General features: G+C 36.8%; 2 protein-coding genes across 2 annotated transcripts; one reads left to right on the forward strand and one right to left on the reverse strand.

Annotated features, from left to right (window-relative positions):
• Nucleotides 1-10,578: 10,578 nt before the first annotated feature.
• LOC106308088 (KDEL-tailed cysteine endopeptidase CEP3) lies at nucleotides 10,579-13,260 on the forward strand. The gene is made up of 3 exons (XM_013745211.1): nucleotides 10,579-11,063; nucleotides 11,294-11,673; nucleotides 12,801-13,260. The coding sequence occupies exons 1-3, from the start codon at nucleotides 10,625-10,627 to the stop codon at nucleotides 13,086-13,088; spliced, it is 1,107 nt and encodes a 368-aa protein (XP_013600665.1). The 5' UTR covers nucleotides 10,579-10,624; the 3' UTR covers nucleotides 13,089-13,260.
• A 5,941-nt stretch (nucleotides 13,261-19,201) lies between these two features.
• LOC106308216 (BTB/POZ and TAZ domain-containing protein 2) lies at nucleotides 19,202-21,460 on the reverse strand. Its single transcript, XM_013745350.1, is given in 7 exon segments — nucleotides 19,202-19,561; nucleotides 19,564-19,643; nucleotides 19,979-20,291; nucleotides 20,294-20,324; nucleotides 20,542-20,845; nucleotides 21,039-21,181; nucleotides 21,270-21,460. Coding segments are annotated over 7 exon segments (1,092 nt in total). The 5' UTR covers nucleotides 21,426-21,460; the 3' UTR covers nucleotides 19,202-19,496.
• Between the last annotated feature and the right edge of the window lie 669 nt (nucleotides 21,461-22,129).

Consider the following 22,129-nt stretch of genomic DNA (forward strand, 5'->3'; position numbering starts at 1 on the left):
TCTTTTTCGTCTTCTGTTATCGAGATGCGACTCAACTAGGTTTAAGGTTTTAGGTTGCTATAACTAGGTAATTCGCTGACAGCTCTCGTGGACGAAGCTTTTATAACCCCTTGTAATGATCGCAACACTCTTGTGCGGATTCAAAATAAGATCTACCTTTTCTATAAATTCGTTTTGTTATCTTTTCATATTTTTCGCATTTATTTAGTCACTTGTCGCTGGCTTTCGCCGATAATCCGGGACTTCAGGGAAAGTTAGGGTTTCTTGACTTTCCTCTGATTACGGAAATCGACAGTGCAAATTTTGGCTCCCACAAAATCTAAAGATGATCCAGAAAAGGTTAGATGTAACTACTGCCCCTCAATTTTTGAGTATAAATCAAAGTCTGCTACTAATGTTTTATGGACTTATCAAAATGCATGCAAAGGATACAAGCCTGCTTATGCTTCTGACACTCAAACGACATTGGTTAAAAGTAGTGAATCTGGCCAGATGGTGTCAATTGGATTTGATCAAAAAGCTTGCCGAAAAGCAACTGTTAAGATGATTGTTTTAGATGAGTTACCATTTGCATTTGTGGAACATCCACGCTTTGTTCAGTTTTGTGAGGTTTCTGTCCCTTAATTTGAGATTCCTTCACGTTCTACAATCACTAGGGATGTAATCAAAATGTACATAGAAGAAAAAGCCTTTCTGGAGAGCTTGTTCAGTAAGAATAAGCAAAAGTTTGGTCTGACTACAGATTTTTGGACTGCGTATACAACTAGTATAAGTTATATGGTAATCACTGCTCACTTCATCGATGAGAACTGGTGTTTAAAAAGAAAAATCATAAGTTCAAGCATGTCCCTGATCATAAAGGAGAGACAATTGTAGAACGACTCAAAAGTTGTATGATGGAATGGGGAATCAAGAAGATTTTCACTATCACTGTTGATGATGCTCATAGCAATGACAATGCTATTAGACACTTCAAAGAAAATCTGGACAACTACCGGACCGAACGCCATTAACCTCCATTTTCGACATGATTGAACCGCTTGCATGCTTTTCCTTTCTTCAGTCGTCTATTGAAAGGGATTCTTCATCAAATTGCTAAAATTGTAACATAGTAAAAAGCTGGAGGGAATTGGGTTTCAGAGAAAAAAAACTCTGGCCAATCTAATTCGTATTATCTCGCTGTTGCTTAATCCACGAGATCAGCTTGTTATCTTTAAGGAGACTCCACCTAAACAAAGAGAAGCGAAGATTGATTCTTTCTCTGAATAAGAAACCAAGCATAGCTAAGGAGAAGTGTTAGAATCTCTAAGATCAAACCGGATAAGAAGAACATGAAAGAAAGGAAAACACAACTGAACATATATCCGGCTGAGCTCTCAGATAACTTATCATATGGGCAATGGTATAATATATGGAAAATTGCTCATAATATGTGTTTATGTTTTATCATGTCAGATAAAGTTTTAACACGTATATGCAGCTTATGTGTCGTCAAATATATTAATATTAACACGTATACTTACTACATACACAACATGGAATATACACCCATGAAACAAAAAGACATGGATTATCTCTTCTGGAGGAAAAACAATATTGATAAACCAGAATTAGATAGAGATCATTATCCTTGGATAATCTGGTATATTTGGAAGGCCAGAATGATAAACTTTTTAGGGGAATAAACAGATATCATTTGGAGCTAGTTCGCTATGCAGAGAGTGAGTGTCAGGCCTGGTTTAATGAAAATGAGATGGGGCAACCAACTCCACAAGACTATAGTAGTGATGAACCTCAAGTCTTAAGCTTGAGTAATATCTGCATGATGGACGGGTCATGGACATCTACATCACAGTTCAGCGGGTGTGGATGGGCGTGGATGGATAACTTGGGGAAAGTTCAACTCATGGGGACACAGAATTATACTCGGAGAGAGTCTCCTCTGCACTCAGAAGTAGAAGCATTGAGATGGGCGATTGAGAGCATGATGCAATATTCGACATGTCAAAGCTTTGGAACAGATGACAAGGACTTGATCGCCATGCTTAAGGAGCCGCACGATTGGCTAATTTTTGCAACATAACTGGAGAGGATAGAGAATTTGCAGATATGTTTTCCGGACTTCAAGATTACTCACATTCCATGAGCACAAATCAGATTTCTGACTCTTTAGCTAGGACACCAAGATCTTTCCATAGAGAGCTTCACTTTGTTGGTTGTTCTATTCCGGTTTGGTTGCCCATACTACCTCAAGTTTGAGTAATAGAAATCTTTCGTCGTAAAAAAAAAAAAAAACTAAACTCAAATACAAGTGGTCGAGTAATATTTATAAAACTCCAATTTGAAACCATAGCGCCTAAATCCATATGTATCTTATATGATAATGCATTCAGTGTTTTAAAAAAAGAAACTCATACGTTATATACATAAAGAGTTTCCATGACTAAAGAAATTAATGTATAGTAATTTAGAGCATGCCTGGTTTTTCCGCTACCACCCGTAAACACAGCTTTTATAGTTGGTAGCGGCTGTTGACGATTTGCAACAATCATTCAAACCGTTCTAAACTTCTTAAATTCAAAAGATAGTTCCAGATAGCGTTTGCGGCTGTGGACGGTTGCAGAAGGATGAACTTTTTTCTAAAACAATATAAATACAAAAATAAAAATAATTTTTTTTAATTGAAATAACGGAAATATTAAAATATATCTATTATATTTTAAATATTCTAAATTTTTAAACAAAAATATTTTCTATAATTTTTAAAAATTTTAAATATAATTTTTATATTTATTATAATATTATGATGTTGAAACTTATATAATAATATAAATACTAATATTGTTAATTTATTATTTAACTGATGTTGTATTTGGTGGTTAACCAGTCATTAGAATCCTGCAAACGCATTAATTTGTAACCGCAGTACCAGTCGTACAAATATTTTAAAACGGTCTAAAACCACAACCATCCGCATCTACAAACCTCTTAGATCACAACCGCAATATCACAACCGCAATCGCTGCGGTTACATCAGTCAGGCCCTTGATTCCTGACTTGATGTACATGTAAATCGTAAATTTCATTAAATGGTCAGCCTTACATGCGTTCTTTGGATTCGATGCACTATATCAAACTCTAGTTAGGGAAAACTTGGTATAAATGAAAAAAGAAAAAAAGCAGTTGTTTTTTTTTGAAAAAAAAAAAAAAAAAAAAATTGTATTACCTTGAAAAAAGAAAAAAAGCAGTTGTTTGTGAAGATTATTTCACAATGACTGATTTTGAATCCGCTGAAAAAAATATATAGCGTCATCTACATGAATAATTTTGCACAGAGAGTTGCATTACCTTGAATATAAAAAGTTACCACTGAATAATACTATATTTCATTCGCTTCATATTAGTTATCGATTAGAATAAAATTTTGTTTTATTTTAAATGTCATTTTATACTATCAATGCATTTATTTGATAGTTTTTAAATTTTATTCCTACAGTTTATTAGTTAGCAAAATAAAATAAAAATATGTTTTATCTGGAAGTAAAATAATAAATTTAATGTTTTTGATTTGTATGAAAAATTTAAAACGATCAATTAACTGAAACGGAAAGAGTATAAACAAGGAGGTCCAAACCCCTGTAGTACTCTTCAGCATTTAAATTCGCGGGAAATGGGAAGGGACGTGTCTATCGTGTTTCTGACAAATCTTTCTTTTTGCCTGACAGCTATTCTTTTCTACCTAATTTAAAAATTGCCAAATTAGTTAGACTTTAATGTTCGTTGCTTTTCACGTGTTTTGTGAACGTTATACTTACCAATGTTACCATTCATGGTATTGTCGTCCCACGCACGACGTTTGATCACCCGCCAGCATTCTCAGTTAGTCATTTATTCTCACTTGGATAACACATATACATGTATTAATAATAGATATTGAGAATTTGAGACGATGAGAAAAGCTTTACGAATTCCTTTGTTTCATAATTTTTCTTGTATATGGAATCGGTCTTTGAAAAGAGGCAGTTTAAAAATAACATATTGTATCAAAGGAGATTTGAATCTGGAACACAAAAAAGAAACCTTCTTGTTCTACCACCAAACCATCATACCTTTGATTATTACTATTATAATTTTATTTGAATAAAATATGAATCCTATAGTTTTTTATCTTCATAAAATGTAAAATTTTTAATTGATATATACAAACTAACTGAACCACACAAAAAACTAATATCGGTGGATTGAATATTATCATAACACTATTTATAATTATGCTTTATAACCATAGGTGTTTATAAATTGGATTCAAGTCATATGCCCTTTAACCAATGCTTATGGTTTGGTGGTGATTAACTTGAGGGCAAAAAATTTAATACGGTGAAACCACCAGAATCTGTTTGGCATCGCTAGGAACGTAGAACCAACACGTAGTAACACGTGACTAGTCTTAACCATTTTCGTGGAGCTAGAATATCCATATATAATTAAAAATAATAATATGCCCTTCAACAGATTTCAATATATAAAGAGGTTACATTAGAGATTTTATAAGATCACAAGTAATATTCTATATCAAGAAGATATATTTGATTAATAATAATTCTAACACGTCCTTTTAATCGAGTCAAGAGGTTGTCAGATATTGAATCTGAACCTGAACCTGAAGGGAAAAAAATGGATCCATACGGTTTTGAAATCAGAATGTGTTTTATCGTACACATGTTTTGAAAATATGATTTTATGAGCTGTTAGATTATAGCCTAAAAAAACATATGCCGTATATCTTGGAGTGAGCTTACTGTCACAGACTGATTTCTTTTCACCTTTGTGATCGCTAAGTCAACCTTTCGGACAAACTGATCAGCACATAGAGAGAGATTGACGTTTTGTAGAAAGAAGTCAGAGCTTATAGAAGTGATTCTTATTGAAAACTTTTATGATTTACAAATGAGGAACTTAGCCCCTATTTATACAAAACCACATCTTCAATGAACGGTGGAGATCGAACTGATCTAACGGTTCAGATTCTTTCCATCCTATGAAGTAACTTCAAAGTGAAGTAGCTTCAGTCCTAAGTATCTTATCCTTAAGTATTCTACATACTTCCACACACTTCTTATAATATAAAATACTTAGATATTTTACATAAGACTTCATGCTTAAGAAAATACTAAGTAAAGTGGGCTCGAATCTTCTTTGGTCCGGCCCGATGTTTGGCTGCAAGTCATGGACGTTTTAGATCCGTGACATCCTCCCCCACCTAAATCGGAGACGCCCTCATCGCCGAGTATGCCTTTAGTGCCTCTTGGAATTGCCACAAGTCTTCTTCCGGTTCCCATGTTGCTTCCGCCTCCAACAGTCCCTTCCACTTGATGAGAAAATGGGTATGTCTCGGGACTCCTTGCTTTCTCACTTCCTTGGACGCCAGCACCTCTTCAATCTCCTTGTCATATGACTTGGTCATGACTAGGGGTGTTCGAGTCGAAACGCCCCTGTCCCGATCTCCTTCGTCCGCGTGATAAGGCTTCAACATGCTCACATGGAAGATTGGATGAATCTTCAGTGTATCCGGCAGGTCAAGTCGGTAGGAAACCTTTCCCACCTTCCCAACTATCTCAAATGGCCCTTCGTACCTCCGGATCAAGCCTTTGTGTAGGCTCTGGAATGCCTTGAACTGTTACGGAAGTAGCTTCACTAGAACAAGATCACCCACTGAGTACTCCGAAGGCCATCTCTTCTCACCTGCCCTCTTCTTCATCCGCTTCCAGGACTTCTCCAAACATGTGTGGGCAAGATCAGCATGTTTTTCTCATTGCTTAGTAATTATGAATGCCCCCGGACTCTTCCCTTCAGTCCTTGGTATAGCCAAGGTATGCGGAGTCAATGGTTGTTGTCCCGTTGCAAGCTCGAACAGACTTCGTCCAGTCGCCTCGCTGCGTTGAAGATTGTATGAGAACTGGGCTATGTCCAGCAACTTTGCCCAGTCCCGTTGGTTAGCGCTCACAAAGTGACAGAGGCAAAAGCTTGTTGAGAAAGCTCAGTTATGTCCCAAGCATCTTTAACAGCTCCGTCCATAAGCGCCCAGTGAACCGGGGGTCCCGGTCACTCACAATGTTCTATGGCAGTCCCTGAAGCTTCACCACGTTCTTTAAGAACGCCCTTGCTACCTCTTCTGCGGTGCAGTCCCGATCAAAACCACGAACGTCCCATACTTAGATAATTGATCCACAATCACCAGAATGGAACCGAACCCTTCGAACTTAGGCAACACACTGATGAATTCAAGCGAACTGAGTCCCATGGTCGCTCCGGGATTGGAAGTGGTTGTAGCAATCCCGGGGACTGCTTGTTCTCTGACTTGTCTTGATGGCACATTAGACAAGTCTTCACATAAAGATCCACGGTATCCCTCATCCGTGGCCAATAGTATCCAGCTTCGATAAGTGCCATTATTCTCTTATGTCCCGGATGGCCCGCCCATCGGGTATCATAACACTCTCGAATGATATCTCGTCGAAGGCTCTCCCACTTTGGGACATAGAGTCGACGACCTTTGGTGTAGAGTAGCCCGTACTCTACCAAGAATCGATGCACCTTTGCTTCGTTGGATAGCTTCACCAGCTCCTTAGCAGCTGGATCACGTTTCAGCCCCTCCCGAATCTGAGCTATGATAGTCCCCTCAACTTGGCTCATGGTCGCTAGCTCCTCCTTTCGACTTAGTGCATCAGCCACCAGATTCACCTTTCCTGGCTTATACTCTAAAGTATAGTCGAACTCGGCCAGGAAGTCTTGCCATCTTGCATGTTTTGGGGACAACTTCTTCTGGGTCTGAAAGTAACTCGTCGCCACGTTGTCCATCTTGATCGAGAAATGCGACCCGAGAAGATAGTGTATCCAAACTCGCAAGCAATGGACTATCGCGGTCATCTCCTTTTCTTGAACCGTGTACCACCATTCAGTCTCATTGAGCTTGCGGCTCTCAAAGGCAATCGGATGTCCATTTTGCATCAGCACTCCCCGATGGCAAAGTCAGAGGCATCCATATGTAGTTCGAAAGGGAGACTGAAGTCGGGTAAGGCAAGGACGGGCTCCTGGATTACCGCAGTTTTCAGCTCCTCGAAGGCTTCTTGGCAACATCCGGACCAGTCCCATGTATTCCCCTTCTTGAGAAGGTCTGTCAGTGGTGCTGCCTTCCTTGAATATCCCTCGATATACTGACGATAGTAATTGACCAGACCAAGGAAAGATCGCAACTCCGTCACCTTGGTCGGGGCCTCCCACTCCATGATTGCCTTAATCTTTGGTTCATCCATCTTCAACTTCCCATGGCCAATGATATGGCCAAGGAACCGAAATTCCTCGGTGGCAAACGTGCATTTCTCCCTCTTCACGAATAGTTCGTTCTCTCGGAGAACCCGGAAAACTGTCCGTAGGTGCTCTACATGCTCCTCCATCGAGTAGATATAGATGACTATGTCATCTAGGTATGCCACCACGAATCGATCCAAGTAGGGCTATAGGATCTGGTTCATAAGGGTACAAAACATGGTTGGGGCATACGTAAGAACGAATGGCATTATCAACAACTCAAACGAACCATACCGCATTATGCACACAGTCTTCGGCTTGTCTCCTTCCGCTATACAGACTTGATAGTAACCCTTCTGCAAGTCCATTTTCGTATAGACTTTCGCCCCACCAAGTTTATCGAACAAATCAGTGATAAGCGGGATAGGATAACGGTTCTTGATCGTCGCCTTGTTAAGGGCCCGTAGTCCACACACATTTTCAACGATCCATCGTGCTTCTTATGGAACAGAACCGGTGCGCCATAAGGTGCCTTCGACGGTCTCAGCTTCCCCATCGATAACAACTCATCGAGTTGTTTCCGTAACTCCTCCAGCTTGGAAAGAGCCATCCTATAAGGCGCCATAGATGGTGGTTTGGCTCGTGGCTCCAACTCGATCTGATGGTCCACCGCCCTCCTCGGTGGTAACTTCTCGGGTAACTTAGCCGGCATCACGGCCTTGTTCTCTTCAAGGACTACCTCGATGACTTGTGGGATGGACTCCACGTTCTTGGGCTGATCCTCCACCTTCATCATAGCCAAAAACGTGGGTTCACCCTTCTTCACCCCCTTAGTGAGTTGCATCGCTGATAGTTACCTCGTTCCATCGGTTATCTCTTCCTAGGCCGGAATCATGCACGGTGAACCCTTCTCAGGGATGCATACCAAGCTTAGTGCGGGCATGGGTACGGCTGAGACTTGTCTCATGAACTCCATACCCAATACAACCTTAAAATCGTCCATGGGTATAACCGAGAAGGTCACCAGACCACTCCAACTTACCAACTTAATCCCGACCCCTTGGGATATCCCATGGACGGGTTGAGCCTTGGTGTTCACTGTCTTCATCCAACCGTCTTTCTTGGACCACTTGACACCAAGTCTCACAGCTTTGTCTATCGCCATGAAGTTGTGAGTGGTGCCCATGTCCACCATCACTCTGGTCGGTTTGTCATTGATTCGAGCCTCGACATACATGAGCCCCTTGCTCGTTGGCTTCACTACCGGGTTAGCCTTCAGAGCGTTGAGAAGCTGCAACGACCCCATCTTTCCCGGTTCCTCTTATGGAGTCTCGGTGTCCCGACTCTCCATGATTGCGGACAAAGATCCCATCTTCGGACAGTCCTTCATCTCATGTGGCCCCTTGCACACAAAGCATCCTCCTTTAGGAATGAATGACTTCTTCCTTGCCTCAAAGTCTTCCCGACGAGCACCCCTCTCAAAACTCCTTGAGTTGGATGGTCGGGCAGTATCCCGTCTCGCTCCCCTACCTTTGGCCATGACCTGCTCCTTCTTCTTTGAGGACTCAGACGGACCAGAGGTACGGAAGTCAGTCAGCGACTCAGCCACTGCAATGGCTTCGTCCACCGTCTTGACTCCCCGACGCTGCAACTCTTGCTTAGCCCAAGTTTGCAGCCCAATCTGTGAAGTAGAAAACGAGATCTTCTCCGGTCATGCCCAGAATCTGAAGCATGAGCGTTGTGAACTCCTTCACATAGTCCTGGATCGATCCACGCTGTTGAAGTTCCCTCAACTTCTTGCAGGCTTTGTACACAATGTTCTCCGGGTAGAACTGCCGCTTCAACTCTTTCTTGAAATCATCCCAAGTATCGATCCGGCATGTCCCTTGCTCGATCTCGGAATGCTTCATTCACCACCATAGCATGGCCGTGTCCGACAGGTAGGACGTCGCGGCCTTCACCTTCACATTCTCGGCCACCAGATTGAGATTGTCGAAGTATAGCTCCATCTGCCATAGAAAATTCTCGACCTCCTTGGCATCCCGCACACCGTTAAACCGGTTTAGTTTCAGAAATTCAACTCGACCTGGTTCCACCAATGGTTCCAGCATTCGCGCTTGCTCTCTTGACAAGCGTGATGTCTTCCTCAATCACAGTAAACTGTGTCTTCCTCCCCTCGATGTCATCATGCAAGGCCTGGATGGATCCCGTCATCAACTCCTCGAGTCGAATGAACCGAGAGTCCAAGTCAGCAGCATTTTGCTTGACCTCCTCAAGCCCACCGAACACAACACTCTCCAACTCAGTGACGGTATACTCGACCCTCTCGAGCTTCTCACCAATATCGCCCACAACCACACCCAAAGCCTCACGAGAAACACTCTTTTCCCGCTGGGTGCCAGCACATATTGATGTAGACTCCCGTCCGCGCTCCTCCACTCCGGACTGCGAGCTCACTTCTTTAAGTATCTCCCTTTGCCATTTTCTTCACTCGGAAAGAGTCTCCCCTTGTCTGAATTGTAACCCCGCTCTGATACCAACTGTCACGGGCTGATTTCTTTTTTAAGGATCAGGACGTGCGGCCTTAGCGCCTTTTCATCCTTTTGATCGCTAAGTCAGCTTTTCGGACAAACTGATCAAAACTTAGAGAGAGAGATAGACGTTTTGCAGAGAGAAGTCATAGCTTATGGAAGTGATTCTTATTGAAAACTTTTATGATTTACAAATGAGGAACTTAGCTCCTATTCATACAAAACCACCTCATCAATGGACGGTGGAGATCGAACCGATCTAACGGTTCAGATTCTTTCCATCTTATGAAGTAACTTTAAAGTGAAGTAGCTTCAGTCTTAAGTATCTTATCCTTAAATATTCTACATACTTCCACACACTTTTTATAATATAAAATACTTTATATTTTACATAAGACTTCGTACTTAAGAAAATACTAAGTAAAGTGGACTCGAATCTTCTTTGGCCCGGCCCGATGCTTGGCTGCAAGTCATGGACGTTTTGGATCTTAAACGGGCCATGACATTATGCTGCAATCGAGATAGAAGGAATATTTTCTATTTCGAACCAATTCCTTTAGATTCAGACTAACATTCCTAATTAATTGTACCGTTGAAATAAATAAAACTATTGTATATAAATAGAAACTCACCAGCAATTACATGTATATTTAAATAAAAATAAAAATAATTCAAGGATTAAATATTCCAAATAAAAATAGATATTTATGTTCTAATTATTTCATCAAAGCATATCTCTATCACTAGAGACATAAACATAACAAAAAAAATACAAGAATAAAAAAATGAAAGTTGTCTTGATCTTTCTCTCTGTTCTCTTCCTCCTCCGAGCATCCCAAGGATTTGATTTCCACGAAAATGAATTACAGACCGAAGAGAGCTTATCGAATCTCTATGAAAGGTGGAAAAACCACCACTCTGTATCAAGAGCCTCCCACGAGTCAATAAAACGGTTCAACGTTTTTAGACACAATGTGCTTCATGTCCACAAGACAAACAAGAAAAACAAACCTTACAAACTCAAGATCAATAGATTCGCCGACATGACACACCATGAGTTCAGAAACTCCTACGCTGGCTCTAATGTTAAGCATCACCGGATGCTCCGTGGACCTAAGCGCGGATCTGGTAGATTCATGTATGAGAATGTAACCGCTGTTCCAAGTTCTGTTGATTGGAGAGAAAAAGGAGCTGTCACTGATGTCAAGAATCAACAAGATTGTGGTAAGATGTTTATTAATAAGCCAAAATGACTTCTTGATTTTTTTTTTCTTGGGGAGTTTCTCGTTCTTGAATGGGTGTTCGACATCTTGATTTTTTTTTGAACATCTGACATAAACCAGTCTTCAAAGTTTAGAGATTTGTTTGGTTTCTGTTTTATGTTGTCTGATTTGGTCTTCTTCTTGACTCTCTTTTTTTTTTTAATCAAATGGCTATATAAACAAAATTTCCAGGAAGTTGCTGGGCATTTTCTACGGTTGCAGCAGTAGAAGGAATAAACAAGATCAGAACAAACAAACTAGTTTCCTTATCCGAACAAGAGCTCGTTGATTGTGACAATGAAGAGAATGAAGGCTGTTCAGGAGGTCTTATGGAACCTGCGTTTGATTTTATCAAGAACAATGGTGGTATCAAAACTGAAGAGACTTATCCTTACATTTCTAACGACGTTGATCTCTGCAGAGCTAAATATATTGAAGGAGAAACTGTAACGATTGACGGACACGAGCACGTCCCTGAGAATGACGAGGAGGCACTTCTCAAAGCTGCTGCTCATCAGCCTGTCTCTGTAGCCATTGATGCTGGGAGCTCTGATTTCCAGCTTTATTCTGAGGTAATATTTAATTTAAAAAAAAAAAAAAAAGCTAAGTTCAAAAAAAAAAAATATTTAATTAAAAATTAAATAGAAAAGACCTTTGTTTGTTGAAAAAAAGAAAACAAAAAAGAAAAACATTTGTTTATATCAGTTTATTTAGATGGGTAGCTTCTATTAACTATGCAGATAAATGCTTAATAATTTGTTTCTATATTTGTTAGTAGTGGCACACGATGTACGAAAGCATAGTTAGGAAACGACTCATAAAAGTGAAGTTAGAAAAAGCAGTTTAAATTATGGACAATTCTCCTGACTATTTTCAAATTTTTGTCACAAAAATAGATCATAAAGAGAAAAATGAACAAAATATTTTATTTAATAGGTAAAAAGATTCTAATAACCTAGATATATAGATATAAATAAAAAAATATAGTTTTAGATTATATGTTTTCAAATTCGAATTTTTTTATAATTTTTTTTTTCGAATTTATTTATTTTTTCAAATTTTATTTTATTTTTTTCAAATTTTCTTTTTGTAATTCGAAAATACTTTTTGAAAATTTTTATTTTCAAATTTTTAATATTTATTTTTTTATTTTATAAAAACATCAATCTCAAATCTCCGCCTTAATTCTAAACCCTAATGTTTGGATTAGTTAACCCTAGGGATATAAGTATATATTTACTTTTTTAATGAAACATTTTGGTCATTTTTATCCTTATAGTCTATATTTGTGAGAAAAAAATTTAGTGCTATCCTAAAGTATTTTTCTTAAATTATTCAAAATAAAGAAAAATATATCCATTTGGTTATATATTAGGTCAAGTTTTAAGCGTTAGAGTTGAAGTATTCTTGGATTTATGGTTCTAGTTCAATATATAGAGACTTTAAGATTTAGGGTTTATCTGTAGATTGTTTTCTTATTTTCAGTATATACTCAAAATACAACAAAACAGTATGATGTATCTTTTAAAACGGGGTTTTGTTTGAATAAAATTGTGCACTCAAATAAAAGTATATATTAATAGATGTCCATATGGAATGCTAAGTGATCTAAGATTCAGATTAACTTTTTTTATCTGTGCCATGTTTAACGAGAAACAAAGAATAACATTCTTTAAAACGTGCATGTATCCTATCAAAGGGTGTGTTCACTGGAGAATGTGGGACTCAGTTAAACCATGGAGTGTCGATTGTCGGGTACGGAGAGACAGAAAACGGAACAAAATATTGGATAGTGAGAAACTCATGGGGTCCTGAATGGGGAGAAGGAGGCTATGTTAGGATTGAAAGAGGAATATCTGAGAACGAAGGACGTTGCGGTATAGCAATGGAGGCTTCTTATCCCACCAAGCTCTCTTCTAGTTCCTCTGGAGAAACTAATACTATTCATGAGCCAATAGCTTCCGATGCTGTTAAAGACGAACTCTAGAGATTGTGAGTCACATGATTCATTAAGATGGGACGTCAAGAATTCTTATATCGTGGAAGATATATAATATGAATAATATGCTGAATATCCTACTTTTGAGTTTGTTATTGCATGTGTTTTATATCTTATACCATGGGTTTTTTTTCCCTTTTAAAATGCCATGTTGACACCTTCTTTCTTACTTCATTATTATGATGTACATTGTGTCGATTTTCATGTCCTTGTTACTTGCCATATTGACCAATGGGCTACATAAACTTATCGGAAAATTGGTAGCATTAAATACAATTCCTTTTGTTACTTTAATTCAGTATCTGATTATTTAAATGCACTGTCACAGTTGCACACTCATCACACTAATCTCATTAGTCACCAACTATCAATTTATGTATATGTGTTTTGCATATTGATTAACTCCACTCTCAATACACATATGAACTAAAGCCTTAAATAACTCGAAACTCAGTCCTTGACTCAGGCTCGATCAGCACTGGGCGGTCTAGTTAGATATATATCCCTCTGATCGAGCCATCAATATAAAAAAAAATTGGCATCAATAAAATTTTTTTTTTTTGTGAAGTTAGATGAACAAGCAAAGTTCCAGGTTTGGTCATGACAATGATTTAGGCCATGAGCGTTATCCCCCTGAATAGGTCGTTTATTGAAAAAAAATGGAAACATAGTATCAGATAACCACAACACAAAACAGAGATGGGAACAAATACAAGATAAAAAGACTAACCAGTACATAGAGGTACCTGTTGTTTCCTTCATGATCAAAAAGATCTCTCAACCATTGCAGTAGTCCAGCCGCCTACGAAGTCGATAGATCATGGACAGTGACAGTTTGAACAATTCGAAAGCCTCCTTTCTATGCGTCACTAACCTCCTTCTCCACCTCTTAGGTCATGAGTCTTATTTAAAAGTTGATCATTTAAGATGCCTGACTAGCATGTCTAGTTTGAAAGCACAGAAGATGAAATTATCTACAATCAAAAGCAATATTATTCAGATACAATATTTTAGGGAAATCTCATAAAAAATCTTGAAAATTGCACCTAATAACACCTTAAACCTCAAAGTTTTTTTTATTAGCACTTTAAACCTTCTAAGTTACATTTGTATCACAAAAAACCTTCAAACTGGCTTACTTGTTCCTCAAGTAAAAAACTGACATTTTTTACAGATAAATGTGTTATTCGAAAAAATAGTTATTTAAATAATAAAATAAATAAAAATTAAATAAAGAATCATAAAATTAAATAAAAAATAAGAAAACTATATAAAATCCAGAAAATTAAATAAAAAATTCAGAAAGTAAAACAAAAAAAAAATGAAAATTTCAAAAATAAATTAGAGTTAATTAAAATACAGAAAATTAAATAAAAGTTCAAAAAATAAATAAGATTAAATTAAAATATAGAAAATTAAATAAAAATTCAGAAAATTCAATAAAAGTAAAGGAAAAACACAAAAAAGAAGATTAAAAATAATTTTTTAAAATTACAAGATGATTATTTAAAGAAAACAAACATATCATCACAATAACAATTTCAAACATATCAGTAATGACGATGGTGGTTTCTCTCATAACCATTAACAATGACGTTTTTGACATATCTCTAACGATAGTTTCCAACCTCATCGTTAAAAATGGCAGTAGATATGTCAATAACGATGTTTTCGAAAACCATCATTTAAAACGGTATCTACCATTTTTAAAAACTTGACATGTCTACAGTTTTTAAATGATGGCTGTCGAAAACATCTTTATTGACATATCTACCGTCATTTTTAACGATAATGTCGAAAACTATCGTGCGAGATATGTCAAAATGTCACTGTTAATGGTTATGAGAAAAACCACAATCGTTATCAGTGATAGTGATATGTTCGAAATTGTTATTGTCAATGATGGTATGTTTGTTTCCTAAAAACAATCTTGTAATTTAAAAAAAAAACTATTTTGAATTTTCTATTTTTCTTAAATTTTTGTGATTTTTTCTTTATTTTTTTTATTTTTCTGAGTTTTTATTCAATTTTCTGTATTTTAATTTAATCTTATTTATTTTTGAATTTTTATGTAATTTTCTGTATTTTAATTAATTCTAATTTATTTTTAAAATTTAATTAATTTTTTGAATTTTTATTTAGTATTCTGAATTTTTATTTAACTTTTATTTATTTTTAATTAAATAATTATTTTTTTTCAAAGCAATCGATACATCATCACATTTACGTGTACAACATGTCAAGTTTTTATTCGACGAACAAGTAAGCCATGTGGAAGGTTTTTGCGAGACAAATGTCATTTCGAAGTTTCAAAGTACTAATCAAAGTTGCTCAAAAAAAGTACTAGTAAAAAAACTTTAAGGTTCAAAGTGTTATTAGGTGCTACTTTCGAGATTTTTTATTCGATTTTCCCCAATATTTTGTATGAGATGCTACGGTAGTTCAATCAAATCTGGGTGGCTTATAAAATACTTTTTCATATTCGTGGAAAACCGTCCGTGTACGAGGGACATCTATATGCGCTATTGTGTTTTTTTTTTTGCTTAACAGATTATTGTGTTTGTTCCTACTTCGTAATATAAAGTATTGGTATTGCGGTGTTCATGTTGTAGAAAAAAGAAAGAATTGGTGATGGAGAAATGGTATAAAGTATAATTGCCAACATTTATCTGGTAGTTGTGCAATCATAATTTTGAAAGGAACTCGCACTTTGACTTCGGTATATTCGATCAAACGGTTCGTACAGAAAACCTCTCTCTCTAGGTTTTTTCTCTAATTGTTCTGATCTTTTTTCTGGCGGCCTCTTCCTCTTCGCCGCCGGAGGACTTTTCTCTCATTCCTCTCTGTTTACCTTTTGCTTCAAGCCTCGTTTTCACCCGCCTCCGATACGTGGTTGTCCCTGGAGCTTGCTCGTTCACCGGCGGAGGAACCTGGGCCGATTCCGGTGGCCGTTTCGGTCCTAAGGTGACACTGCGATGTGGTTGTGGTGACGGTGGGAGTTTGGAGTCGGATTTTGAGCAGTGTTTCGTCTGGTCTCAATTTTCCTCTTCTGCGATCTCTGGCGAAACCCTTCGATTAGCGGCGTGTGGCTCCTCCGTTGCGGATCTGGTCGTTTACCGCCGATTATTGTATTTTGTTGTCCTGGCCAAGTGGCTCGTGAGCGCGTGTTTCTCCAACGCTCGAGGCTCGACATTTGGGGTTCTCGCAGCCCATTGTGAAGATAGTAAGGCGAAGTTCCTCCTCTATGGTGAGTTTGAGGCATTTCCGGATTGTCATGTGTTGGCTCCCGCAGTACTGTCTCGTTTGGCAGGTGCATCTACGGCCTGGGTTCAATTTAGAGTCGTTTATGGCTTCACCTCTTCCCAAGACCGTGGTTCTATCTCTCGTTTTTTCTGTCGTTCAATCTTTTGCGGCAAGTGGTAAGTACGTACTGGTTGAGGCCACTTGATTTCGGTTCAGTTGATTATGTTTGTCCATGCCTAGACTAGTTTGAATTGTTGTTTAGATTTTGTTTATTTTCCTCTACTTCTGTCAAAAATCTAATAATTGATAATAATATCTTGACATTTTCCCCGAAAATAAAATAAAATGCTCACTCGATCATATCAGTTAGAACCATGCATGGATAGTACTTGTTAAATTCGAGTAAATAAACTCGTTCATTTAAGATAAACATAACGTAAAAATAAAATCCTCAAAAACGAATGCTACTAGAATTAGATAAACTGTAAATTTTATCTCATGCTTAATCTAGTGAAGCCAATAACCTACAGAATTGGCCGCTTGACATCAGTTAGAACATCTTTAACCATATAATTTTTTTTAATTTATATAGGAAATGTTAAATTTATTAATCATTAGAAAGATATTACAAAGCATTATTAACTTGTAATCATTTAAAGGAAATAAATAATCAATCCGTGTTGGTTCTTCCTGAACTATACTATTTCTGAAGCAAGAAGTGGAGTTTAAGCTTCTCGAAATACCGAGTTGATGCAATTTGATTACTCACTACCTTATCAATCTCGCGCCCAAGTTGTGTAAGACATTTGAAAAGTTGATTGTACCTGCTCTTATTTCTCTATATATCAATATGACATAAATAGAAACTTGAAATACTAATAACAAGAAGATAAAATTAAGTTAGCCGATCATAAGTGCGGTTTGTGAACATCTCCAATGCGTAGTCCCAGTCTTAATCGGGAGAATTCCCAGAAAATTCAAGCCACAATGCGTAGGTGTGTATGGACATGCAAAATAAAGATGGTTCCACAATTCAAGCGGCTCTCCACAAAATAAACACGACTGATCCACAACCCAGTTTCTCGTACGCTCTCTTGTTGTTATACGATCTCTAATTACCAACCAAATTATGAGCAAACCTAGGCAACGCCTTGGGAGAACCAAAGAAACTTACTCCCTTTCCACCTTGAAGGGTCTCATTCCTACTCGAAGGGTATTTTGGTCTTCTTGCAGATTTTCGTCAACCTGACTCTGATATCAATTGTTAGGATTGTGAAATCCCGTGTCCAACTCTATATTGTCCGATTAGTACGATATTGTCCACTTTGGGCCTTAGGCAAGCCCGCATGGTTTTTACTTTTAGTTTTCTTTCCAAAATGCCTCGTACTAATTAGAGTTGAACATCTCTTTGTATCTTAGACTCTCCGTTGTCTAATTTCCAATGTGGGACTTAGATTGACATCGCAGAGACCATCAACAAAATACTTCTGAACCCAGTTTACCCACAAGAAACCAGACTTGGTAAGGAATCGCCATATTAATTTCAGTGATGCTACCTCAACGACCTCCTTTAGTTTCCTAAGTCCCTAAGTCCCACTCCGCCTTGTTCTCTTGGGCAACAAACATCCTCCCTTTCCAACTTTTCTTTTCAATTTCCATGTGGAGAGCCACTCTACACACAAAAAAACACGTATTTTTTATATCAAGACATGTCCTTGAAGTAAGATAAAGGCAAACCAGAAATTGGTTATCATAGTGATTATTGATTATACAATTCTTAACATGCATACCAAACAAAAACATATATTATAACGAAAATATCTCATTCATTTTTATTAGTTTTGATTAATAATTTAACTAAAATGTAAACCATTCTTTTCTTTTTTTTTTGTCAACGAAACAAAAACCATTCACATAATGATAAATGTCATATTCGAATTTCTTTGAGAGTTTTTCCGTCTGAGAATTATCTTTCTATCATTTTCTATCTCCATCTTCTTTTAATTTTCATTATTATTTTGTTTATGATAGATTTAATGTTATTATTTTGTCACATATTTAGATATTTTTCTTTAAATCTGAACCAACCTTTAATTATCTTTATAGTGGCTCCACGAAACATAAATTGTTCTTCATTAACGGCATGACTGATTTCCCCGCTACCACCCGCAAACTCAGCTTTTGCGGTTGGTAGCGGTTGTTAGCGTTTTTTAATAAATAATCACTCAACTCGTTTTAAACCACTTCAAAAGCGCTCTAAACCTCTTAAATTCAAAAACTTGTAATTTTTTTATTTTAAAAAATAATAATATAAATACAAAAATAAAAATTTTAAATTGAAAAAATTGAAATAGAAAATATATCTACTATATTTTAATCTATATTATAAATTTTTAAAATAAAATATTTTCTACTATTTTGAAAATTTAAAATATAAATTAAAATTTATAATATAAATTAAAATATTATTATGTTTAATATTTTTATAATTATATAAAATATAAATATCGTTAATTTATTATTTAACCGCTGTTGTATTTAGTGGTTAACCAGTCATAAGTATCTCGTAAATGCACCAATTTCTAACCGCAGTATTGTACATATATCTCTTAAAATCGCTTAAAACTGCAACCATCCGCTTCCGCAAACTCCCGCAACCGCTACGGTTACACCAGTCACTCACTAAGTGTAACACTGAACTTATATTTTGGTCTTGTGTGACAAAAGAACTTGTTCTAACCAGCCGCACTTGGTCAGTTGGTTTACTTACTTTCACTCTAATTTTTAATCCAAGTTTCTATGTAAACTTGTCAATAACCATGGTCATTACCTTAAATTCATCTCTTGTAACCCACATGAGCTATGAAAACACCTCTTTAAGTCAGACAACATTTATTTAACCGTCTATTATTACATGATGATATTTGAGGTAAAATAAACAAACAAATGTGGCCTACACACTGCCAATTTAAAAGGGTTTACTCATCTACAAACTAAACCCTCTATCTACACCGATCAAATGATACATGATTGTATACCCTTGAGACTTCAACCATACAAAAAGAAACAAATGAACAAATACGACTTTAAGGACGAACTAATCTTCATAATTATCTACAAACCCCAACTCATTCCTGTTCTGTTCCTGACTAATCATTCTGCTTCTCCATCACATTTGTTCTTCTTTGACGACTGACACAATGAAGACATAGCTTTGCAGACACCACCCTCCTCACCAAAAGCTTCCACTTGGTGTCTTCACCCATCCTTTTGTCATGTTCTACCCTTTTCTTAAATTGCCTGCTCCAAAAAAATAAAAATAAAAAAGTTGACTAAGACACATGAAATTCTAAATATCTGCAAATATCTACACAAAGGTCCACCATCATTTCTCACAGCAATTTTGCAAAGTTTCAAGGTGGGTGACAACGAACTAGTGTCAACGTAAAGCCAAACCAGATGTCTCTATTTCAAAAAGTGAAACCTTTTTGTATACTATCAAATCAGTGTTGATTTTTATATGAAGAATAATTAATTTCAAAAGAATAATTTTCTTTCTAAAAAAAAAGAATAATTAATTTCAAATTAACGCAAAACATTTTTCAGTCGATAAAAGAAAACGTTAGGAGACATACCTGCAAAGAGGGACACGACAAGATTCTGGCTGATCACATATAGAAGAATGGAGTCTTAGGAGCTGAAGCATCCGCTTGCAACGAAGACAACCATTCTCGTTACTCCTTTTCTTGCATACCGCAAAATGACGTATCGAAAGCTGGAGGCCGTAACACGTGGAAACCGCCTTACAAGGCTTTGATTTCCCCCCAAACGGAACAGTCGTCGACTTGTTAACGTCTACAATGTTTGTTGGACCGACCAATGTACAACCTTGGGTGCATATATGCTCTATACACTCCATTGCCTCGCTTAGTTGCATGTACAGATCTGCTCCTTTTTATGCCTACGTCTTCTTTTCTTCCTCTGCATTAAATCATCATCCAACACACAAATCACAAAAATGCAACATACCAGACTGAATAAACCAATTTTTTCTCAAAATTTTAATTAAAATAATAATTATATTTTTAAAATACATATTTGCTTATAAGTTTCATTATCTTTTTATCTATTCCTTTTGGTAGTAACAAAAACACATATTATGTATTTTAAAACAACTAAGAAAAGATGAAATAGTTACCGATTCGGAATCGTCGATGAACTGGAGGATATCGAGCTCAAGAACAGGATCGTGTTCCTGGAGAAACTTCCATCCTTCGGTCTGTTCAACAGTCTTAAACTGCGACTGTATAAGACGCATAGATTTAAGACAAACATCTGGAGCATCGCAGAGCCGAGCTAGCTGAAGAACGTCGACAACGTTCTCCGCAGTTAAACCATCAACGATACCTCTTGAGCAGCGTTGCTTCAGATTCGCCACCATGTACACGTGAGACAACGCTAAAAGATGGATCCCATATTTCTCCAACTCATCCTCCGTCAAACTACGCGTGAAAAAAAACAAAGATACAAGAGGGTACTTTTAGTCATTGACCAGGTGTTTAAAGAAAGATTCACGGTTTGAGATTTAATTATTTTTAAAATTAATCAGCCGTTGATTATTTCCACTTGTGTATAAAACGTTTATATTCTACCATCAGATAAGAAAATATATGTTTGATTTCGCAGTTAACCAACCTAAAAGAGTATAGGAATCTGATGAAGACTGAAACGGCATCGCATGGAACGCCAAGAATCTTGATGGCTCTCGAAGCTCCATAGCGTTGGTAACGTCTCACCGTTTTCTTCATGATGTTCATTAGTACTGGTGAAGCCGAAGCCTGCATTATCCTATCCATAAGTTAAAACAGAACCAAACCGGAAATATTTAAAACCGAACCATTTTAAGAAAAAGAACCAAACTTATACCAGAATACCGGAATGAGCCGGAATCCGACGGTTGCTTGAGGTAACGATGGTAACGTCTGACGCCGTTAGATTATATGAAACTTTATCGGTGATTAACGAAAATCCGTCGTCTTCTGACGTGGCGGTTACGGCCATCGCGACAAGGACAGGCTCCATTAATTGGAGAGAGAGTTTTGAGAGAAATAGAAAGATGTGGTTGTAAGAGATAAAAACTTTGGTACATTTCGTAATATATAGAGGTTAGCGAGCTGGGTCCCATACTCCAACCTTTAAGTGCCTACGTGGCGTTTTTATAAATATCTTTTGCGTCTGTCTAGTCTTATCAACACGCTCTTGAGCTGGCGCGTGATCTTTTTCATCAAAATAAATACAGCATTTCTTTTTGATCAGGCTACCTGATATTTTTTAAAAAATTCTCTACGATAATCCTAAACAGCTTTCGGTGAATAAAATAATCAAAATAAGTTTTATTAAATTTTTTATCCTATGATTAATCTAGACTTAGAGTTTAGAGTTAATAGGTAAGATTCTGGGGATGTGTTTTCAAATTTTAAAAAATAAAAATAAAAAATTTCAAAATAAAAAATGTTATTTTGGTCATTTTCTTTCTTAGAAGCTATTTTGCGACAAAAACTTAAAAATGACTATTTGAAAAAATTGTTCATATTCTTTTGCTATTTGTTTTCTGACGGAAAATAAGCATTTTTGGATAAAAATTCGAATGTTAGTGTAGATCAATCTTAAGAATACTTGATAATGAACAAATAAATCATTTTCAAATTTGTATTTTCGAACAAAGAAAAATATTTTAGAAAGAACCTTCCTCATATAATACTATTTGACTATCGACAAATATCTAG

This window comes from Brassica oleracea, chromosome C8 (genome assembly GCF_000695525.1).
Source record: "Brassica oleracea var. oleracea cultivar TO1000 chromosome C8, BOL, whole genome shotgun sequence".
Classification (NCBI taxonomy): Eukaryota; Viridiplantae; Streptophyta; class Magnoliopsida; order Brassicales; family Brassicaceae; genus Brassica; species Brassica oleracea.

Bases quoted from the DNA above. Each gene is read 5' to 3' on its own strand.
- LOC106308088 (XM_013745211.1), top strand. From the start codon at position 10,625: ATGAAAGTTGTCTTGATCTTTCTCTCTGTTCTCTTCCTCCTCCGAGCA. The intron at 11,064-11,293 runs GTAAGATGTTTA...CAAAATTTCCAG, and splicing joins CAAGAATCAACAAGATTGTG to GAAGTTGCTGGGCATTTTCT. The intron at 11,674-12,800 runs GTAATATTTAAT...ATCCTATCAAAG, and splicing joins ATTTCCAGCTTTATTCTGAG to GGTGTGTTCACTGGAGAATG.